Source organism: Salvelinus sp. IW2-2015, linkage group LG17, assembly GCF_002910315.2.
Source record: "Salvelinus sp. IW2-2015 linkage group LG17, ASM291031v2, whole genome shotgun sequence".
In the NCBI taxonomy this organism is placed as follows: Eukaryota; Metazoa; Chordata; class Actinopteri; order Salmoniformes; family Salmonidae; genus Salvelinus; species Salvelinus sp. IW2-2015.
The window spans coordinates 27,645,080-27,653,266 of NC_036857.1; the positions used below are offsets into that span (position 1 = coordinate 27,645,080).

The 8,187-nt window shown below is 41.6% G+C and overlaps 1 protein-coding gene across 2 annotated transcripts; it reads left to right on the plus strand.

Annotated features, from left to right (window-relative positions):
* Nucleotides 1-3,928: 3,928 nt before the first annotated feature.
* Nucleotides 3,929-8,187, plus strand: zgc:174906 (CARD and Death domain-containing protein). 2 transcript variants are annotated; one of them, XM_024006585.2, is made up of 4 exons: nucleotides 3,929-4,217; nucleotides 5,808-6,179; nucleotides 6,293-6,373; nucleotides 6,496-8,187. In XM_024006585.2, exons 2-4 carry the CDS (start codon nucleotides 5,840-5,842, stop codon nucleotides 6,786-6,788), a joined length of 714 nt encoding a protein of 237 aa, XP_023862353.1. In that variant the 5' UTR covers nucleotides 3,929-4,217; nucleotides 5,808-5,839; the 3' UTR covers nucleotides 6,789-8,187. The 2 variants fall into 2 exon arrangements, with proteins under 2 accessions (XP_023862353.1, XP_023862354.1); XM_024006586.2 differs by having other exon boundaries at nucleotides 5,808-6,173.

Below are 8,187 nucleotides of genomic sequence, written 5' to 3' on the forward strand. Positions count from 1 at the left end.
CTTCATGAATGTCAACCATGCAGCACTCACTTGACACGTGCTGGCTCTCAACAGTCCAGTGTGTGCAGCAGCCACCCTCCACCCTGCAGGCAGCGCTAAGTATCTAGCCATGCACGTCAGCACCGATGAAYAAGATACTAGGCMGTGTAGTTTAAGATCTGGAAAGTCAGAACGTGAGGATTTATGTTTAGAAATGGTGATGCTATTGTTCGGTTTACAAAGAAATGGTATTGAAATTCAGTTCTATTGGATTGCGGTTCATACAGGAGTTAATGGAAATAATATGGTAGTTATAATAGCAAAAAAAAGCTGTGGAAAATAATATTGTGGATATAGAGCCCGAATATATTGATAACAGTCACCTTGTCTTAGAGAGGTTTACACGGTTATCAAAACGTCACACCAGGGTAAGCCTACATGAAACACAGCCCTTATTTCAAGTGTTTCTAAAATCCCCTATTGGAAAAATGTATTGTAGAAAAACAATTAGAATTTCCTTTTTTGACAGCTAAGTTTTATGGGTATTATGACTCATACTGTGGCACTCTATACAGGTGCAGGTGGGTAGAGGGGAAATGAAAACAGATTCTGAAAAATGGGTTAGATTGTTGGCAGAGACAATGGGATAAACATTTTGGCAGACATGTTGATAGTACAAGAATCTGAATGGGATAGAGTGTCATGAAATGGAAACAGAAGGGAGGAAGTTATGTTGTGTAGGATGAGATTAGGGCATACGGGATCGGGATTGAATTCCTCTTTGGAATTGATAGGTCAAACAGGGGCATTGAAATGTGTAATGGCTGTATGGTAGAGGAAACGGTTGAAGATGTATTACTATTTTGTGAAATGTATGATGCAGAAAGGGAGAGGTTGTTTGACAGGGTCAGAAGGGAATGGGGATTGGGTGATATTTTGGGAATAGTGAGGTTTGTAGGGAATTTTTGCATTTTATTCAAAATCACAGGAAGCTGCTGAGGGGAGGACGGCTCATAATAATAGCTGGAATAGAATGGCATCAAATTGATGTATTTGTCACCAACCTCCTGTGTTCGAAATTCAGGGTTAATTAAGAGAATATTGTGGTATAGACAGTTGGTGACTGGCKTCACACTCCAGTACAGTAGGTGGCGGTGTATGCACCTGTCAGTTGGTTGTGATCCGCCAATAAAAAACTCAAAGAAGAAGAAGATAGTACATTTGGAAGAGAAGCTATAGTGGATGTTGAAAGATGGTCGATTAACTGGGGTTTTGAATTGTCGGTGGCGAAGTCTTGTTGTATGTTCTTCTCGAAGAAGAAAGTTGCTGATTGTGATAATATACAGTTGTTTCTGTATGGACAGCCTATGAGGAGGGTTTCTAAGTATAAATATTTGGGTCTATGATTCAATGAGCGATATACATGGAAAGATCATGTCATAAATGTTGAAACAAAATGTAAGAAGGTGGTGAATCTTATGAGCTCAGTCTCTGGTTATGAATGGGGACAGACAATCGTTGATGGATATTTATAGAGCTCTGATCAGGACGACAATTGATTACGGGTGTATAGTTTATGGAACAGCGGCGAAAACTTGGCTTCAGAGGCTGGACAGAATCCAGTATACAGCGTAAAGGATATGTATTGGTGCATTTAAATTAACATCTGTATATGCCTTACTAGTGAAGGCAGGTGAGATGCCTTTGGATATACGGCGTACAAATTGTCATTCGCTTATTGGGTTAGGTTGAAAGGCTGTGAGGTTGAGAATCCCACTGCTACCGCTCTAGACGACTGTTGGGAATATACTAGTAGACAAGGCAGTGGTTTTGGTTGGACAGTTGGAAAGCTTGTTGATGAGAGGGGTTTGAGGGAGTTGGAGATTGGCCCTTCTGTGTTGATAGGGGATGTTCCTCCATGGTTACTCCCAGATCCTGTTGTTGATCAAACCTTGGTAGAGAAAAGGAGAGATTGGTCAGAAGTCAGTGATGAAGGGAAACTGGTTGACAATTACATTGGTAGAAGTTGTTATGCTTTTTTACCACTTTTCACAGATGGATCCAATAACCCAGATAGTGGGCGCACGGGAGCAGGCGTTTACCTTCCTGAATTTGATGTGCAGATATGTAGAAGACTAACAGATGGACTGTCAGTATACTCAGTTGAACTGTTTCGCGATACTAGTTGCCCTCCAGTGGGTACAACCTGTTAGATTTATAATATGCTCAGATTCTGTCTGTATTGAGTTGTTTATCATCTTGTAAATCTAATCGGAGTGACCTACTATTGGAGGTATGAATGTTATGGAAAATTGAGACTGGGTGTAGTAGTGAGAATTTTTGGAGTCCCAGCACATTCGGGTGTGGAAGGGAATGAAATTGTAGACCAGTTAGCCAAAAGAGCTTTGAAACAAGATATAATTGATATTAATGTTCCACTGGGTTGAGGTGAGGCCAAATGTAAGATCAGAGACATTTTGATAGATGTGTGGCAGAWGAGATGGGACTCTGAGCCCAAGGGCCAGCATTTATATGCCCTCCAAAGAAAGGTCGGTGGACCAAGATTCAAAGGTCAGATTAGGAAGAAAGAGGTGGTGTTTGCTTCGATTGTGCTTAGGACATTGAACTCGTCATTACATCTGGTTGGCAAGCATGTGAATGGTTTGTGTCGAGTGAATGGTCGATGAAACGGTGGAGCATGTGTCGCTATATTGTCGTAAGTATGTTGAAGAGAGGGAAAGATTGAAGTTTAGGGTCATCAGGGTTGGGAAGGGATTTGAGGGATGGGGGAGGGTCAATTAGAAGTTAGTAGGGCTCTTTTTTACTTTTCAGAAGTAGTGAGTTAGGTAGGAGGATTTAGAAATGTTATAAACCGTGATTGACCACACACTTCAGCACAGTAGGTGGCGGCATGCTTCTTTAACGTTTGTTTGCAGACCACCATTATATCATAGAAAAATAAGATAATAGTAGTCGCTACAGGGGTCTTCTGGTGGTCCAAACACTTAAAAGATACACCCTCATCCACTTACCCTCACCTTATGCCCTTGGGGGAATCCCCGTCGRCATCTTGGAGGGTGGTCCAYATGATTAGCCAAGCAAGGGAAGTTTGCAACGTAAGCCCCTGAGCCCTCGTTTTTAGTCGGCTGGGTAGAGTGAAGTCTGTTAGGATCACGAGAGGCGGGCTGGCTTAGATTTTTTTGTGCTCCTGAGGATCAGAAGAAATGTGTGTTGGGTCTCACCCAATTTGATAAGTTTGAAGTGTTGTGTGTATCTCTTAGGAACAGAGCACCCCTCAAGGGGGTTATATCTGGCGTCTCGTGGGAAGTAGATGTTGAAGAGATGAAAAATATTATTGGAGTGATTGATGCACGTCGGATTAATTGTGTGGTGAATGAAGAAAAAGTGATGTCTATCTGTTCTTTTGTTTTTTGATATGTAGTCTCTCCCTAATCAAGTGCAGTTAGGGTATATTAACTGCAGTGTCAGAGCATTTATCCCAAGACCAATGCAGTGTGATCATTGTAAAGCTTTTGGTCATGTGTCAAGTGTTTGCAAAGGGAGAAGCCGAGATATCCAAGTTGTGGAAAAGATCATATTATGTGTTATTAAAGTGATGAAAATGTGACATGTTGCAATTGTGGTGGGAACCATGAAGCCACATCTTTCGAATGCCCACAAGGGTGAATAAGAATGAGGTGGCCAAAGTCAGGGCTATTCAGAGCATATCGTATGCAGCTGCTGTTAAAACGGTTGAGGGTGTGAATGGGGCACTTGAAGAGTCCATGGTGGTAGATAGGCCTTCACTGCAGGCTGCTGGGGTTGCCTTTCACCAGTAGGATCCTGACATTTTAAAAGTTAAGGTGGATTTTGTGGCCTTTATAGCTATGGTGATAAATGGTACTGCAAAGGTGGAGAGAAGGTCCAGAAAGATAGAAATCATTGTGGGAGCAGTTGCTGGGCCTGAAAGATTTCTCTGCGAGGGAGTTACATGGAATATTGTCACAAGCCCTACCACGGAGAATTGAAAGAAGGAAGTGGGAGTTTCGTTTTGCTAATGTACTATTTATATTTGTGTGGATTAAGTTAGTTTCCCTATCACGTATGGGTTTTCTTTTTTTACCTTGTTTTGGTTTCAACCCGTCCAGTTGGTGGCGGCAATAGACAATTTGGGGTTGTAGTCCCGCCATCAAACCCACAGAAGAAGAAGGGTCTTCTGGTGTGTTCAAACGTGTCTGGTAAGAAGTTGCATACGATTTTACCATGATAAAATAAAACATTCAGCTAATGATGTTTTGGGTTCCGTGCGTTAAATGCATTTAGCTCGACTTAAAGATAGTGGGGCGACTTCCTGCTTAGACATCAACAAAACTCTGCCAAGACTGCATTATTTAGTTATGGACATTTCGAGTCTTTTCGATGAGTAACGTTAGCCGACTAGCCGCATTCAAATGCTACTCAGAACATGGACATTTCAGACTTGCCAGCTGGTTGTAGTTATATAAGTGCCCTGTTCAAGCAGTTAGCAAGTTGGATATTTCCGAGTGTCCTAGTTCTGACWAGCACCTGCACACAAATAATAGCCGACAATTACACAGAACAGTGTGTGTAATTGCAGGCTAATTTTTGGCGCAAAAGTAATTTGGGAGCTGAAATCAGTAAATGCTTGAAAATCTACCTCGAACTATGAAAAAAATGTAATCTCAATTTAAAGCCAAAAAAGTAGCCTTACATTTTCAGATCTTCACGTTCAAATGTTTACCTGGCCAAATTAGCAGTATGCTAATCAGGCAGCCAAACGCTTCAAATAACATTGTCACATGCTTCYTAAACAACAGGTGTAGACAAACAGTGAAACGCTTACTTACCGCCCTTCCCAACAATGCAGAGGAATAGTAGAAAAATAATAAAACCCAGAAATAAATATACTGAACAGAAATATAAACGCAACGATTTTACTGAGTTCACATAAAGAACTCAGTCAATTGAAATAAATGTTAGGCCCTAATCTATGGATTTCACATGATTGGGCATGGATGTGGCCTGGAAGGGCATAGGCCCACCCACTTGGGAGCCATGCCCAGCCAATTAGAATGTGTTTTTCACTACACAAGGGTTTAATTAGACAGAAATACTCCTCAGTTTCGTCAGCTGTCCGGGTGGCTGGTCTAAGACAATCCCGCATGTCAAGAAGCTGGATGTGGAGGTCCTGGGCTGGCGTGGTTACATGTGGTCTGCGGTTGCGAGGCCGGTTCGACGTACTGCCTAATTCTTTAAAACAACGGAGGTGGTTTATGGTAGAGAATTGAACATTCAATTCTCTGGCAGCAGTTCTGGTGGAAATTCCTGCAGTCAGTATGCCAATTGCACACAACCTCAACTTCAGACATTGTGTTGTGACACAACTGCACATTTTAGTGGCCTTTTATTGTCCCCAGCACCTGTGTAATGATCATGCTGTTTAATCAACTTCTTGATATGCCACACCTGTCATGTGGATTAATTATTTTGGTAATGGAGAAATGCTCCCTCACAGGGATGTAAACACATTTGTGTACAAAATATGAGCAAAATAAGCTTTTTGTGCATATGGAAAATTTCTGTCCGCTTTTATTTCAGTACATGAAACATGTTACGTTTATATTTTTGTTCAGTATAATAACACAAGGAATAAATACACAATCTCTGTAAGCATTTACTTTGACTATAAGTTTCCAATGAATTAAATCAAACTATAGGCCTACATTTGATGAGAATGAATGCTAGTTTGCATAACAGTTTTCATTTGCAGATTTAATGATAGCTACTGTAATGCATCATTTTCTCAGGTCCAGCGATATAAGGGAATAGCGAGCTGATCATGGCTGAAGAAGAACCCCTAGGTGGCGCTCAGCAGGTACTGRGTCGTCTGAAGCCCAAGTTGATCGATACTCTAAGTGCAGACCCTGCCTTTGTGCTGCAGCATGCAGACTCCCTCAGCCTACTGGCCCGGCATGAGTACAAGCAGGTCAAAGCCCTCACTGACCCATCAAAACAGGCCCAGGACCTTCTGGACCATGTGATCAACAAAGGACCCACTGCTGCAGAGCAGCTTCTGCAGCTCCTGAGGGGCAAAGAAATGCAGGATACGTTTCCCAACCTTCTGTTCCTCAAGGAACTGCCAGTGAATGATCAAAGAGCTGCAGGTGAAAAAGGTACAGGTACTGTACACATCTCTTTAGACTCACCTGGGGGATGGTGTCGCCCCTCTATATTACCATATTTACTGTACTGAAAAATTATGCAGTTTAAATCATGTTTTTTGTTTTTCTAGGGGGAAATGAAGTTACCAGAAAGAGAAGACAAACATTTGAGTCCGAAGAGAACCTTCCCGTTAAACAGACATGCAAGGATGGTGAGTTGACGCTCTTGAAACAAGGGAATATAGGGTATAATTTAATTCAAAACGTTATAATGTTGACTGTCTAGTGATAGTCTGTCTGGTGTTTCATTTTGGACCCTTCTGTTGCTGAGCAGGCTCTAAGATGGTGGTGGAGAAGGATCTGATGCGTGTGGCTCAAAATATCGGTCGCTCCTGGAGGGCAATTGGTACAGGGGCCCTAGACATCCCCTCTGTCAAGCTGGATCAGATCCTGGAGGACTATCCACACAGCCATGTGGACCGTGTGTTCGCCATGCTGCGCTACTGGAGCACACTGAAACGGCATGAGGCCACGGCGGCCAATCTCCACTCCCTGCTCAGCCAGGACGACTGGGCCCTGCTGCCAAACAGCATAGACTTTCTCCTGGACCCCATCTTAGACCCTTAGCAGTCTGGCCTTAGCTGCTATTGCATCATTTCCACTGCAGGGATTTACCACAGTGCTTGGCCTCAGACTTTAGTGTTTCCATGGTTGAGGTTTAGTGGGGAAAGGGCGTAACCGGTGGGATTTAAACCCAAGTCTTCTGCATGGTAACTCAACGTCTTTACCATTATACCAGGAGGAAATCCTCATGGTCAGACTGGGTGACAATTGGTCTTTTATTTTGTTATTTTTTTTACCAGATCAGCTTTAAAAACCCTATCTCTTTTATACATTTGTTTTGCATCATCTCTTGTTTTGTTAATTCTTTATTTGTAAAAATATATATATACACTACCGTTCAAAAGTTTGGGATCACTTAGAAATGTCCTTGTTTTTTAAAGAAAAGCAAAAAAAAWTCCATTAAAATTTAGCAGAAATAACGTAGATGTTGTAAATTGTAGCTGGAAACAGCAGATTTTTATATGGAATATCTACATAGGCGCACAGAGGCCCATTATCAGCAACCATCACTCCTGTGTTCCAATGGCACGTTGTGTTAGCTAATCCAAGTTTATTATTTTAAAAGGCTAATTGATCATTAGAAAACCCTTTTGCAAGTATGTTAGCACAGCTGGAAACTGTTGTCCTGATTTTAAAGAAGCAATAAAACTGGCCTTCTTTAGACTAGTTGAGTATCTGGAGCATCAGTTTAATACTTTTTTGCTGATTCCATATGTGTTATTTCATCGTTTTGGTGTCTTCACTATTACAGGTACATTAGCTAATGAGTCATATCCAATGCTAATGGGCTAAAGCCTGAGACTTTTGTGTTTCCATGGATGAGGTCGGCACCCCCCCCAAAAAAATCGCGCTGGCACCAGACACTCTACTTGCCTGTCTCACTCTTTCCTGACTCTTTAATGTGGGTTTTAATCTAATTTTCATTTTATGGTGGGGGGGGGAATCCATGTTCAAAATAGATTACATTATATATTCCACTATATGTACTGATCATCTTTGTTGTTCATAATGACCTTTGTGATTTCATGTAGTTATTGTTTCACTCTGGTCGGGTAATTTTACTCACCCTTGAACCATAAACCTAGTAATGACATGGTCAAGCTCAACACTGCATTTTCATGCATGTTAAGAACATGGACTTTGTACTGTAGACTCCATTCTTAAGGGTCTAGTGCTAGCTATGTGATGTTCATCGTGAACAAGATTTCAGTTTCTGAGATTTGCACAGATGACCATTTACGACATAGACCTACTGTGTTGTATATCCAGCTCCAAGGTATGTTTGAAATGTTTTGTACAACTTAATCTTATGGTTTGTTCTGGAACCATTTTAACAGCCACAGTCTAAGATGTTTATTGCCATAGGAGATTTATTAAAATGAATCCTGTTGCTCTCTGGAAA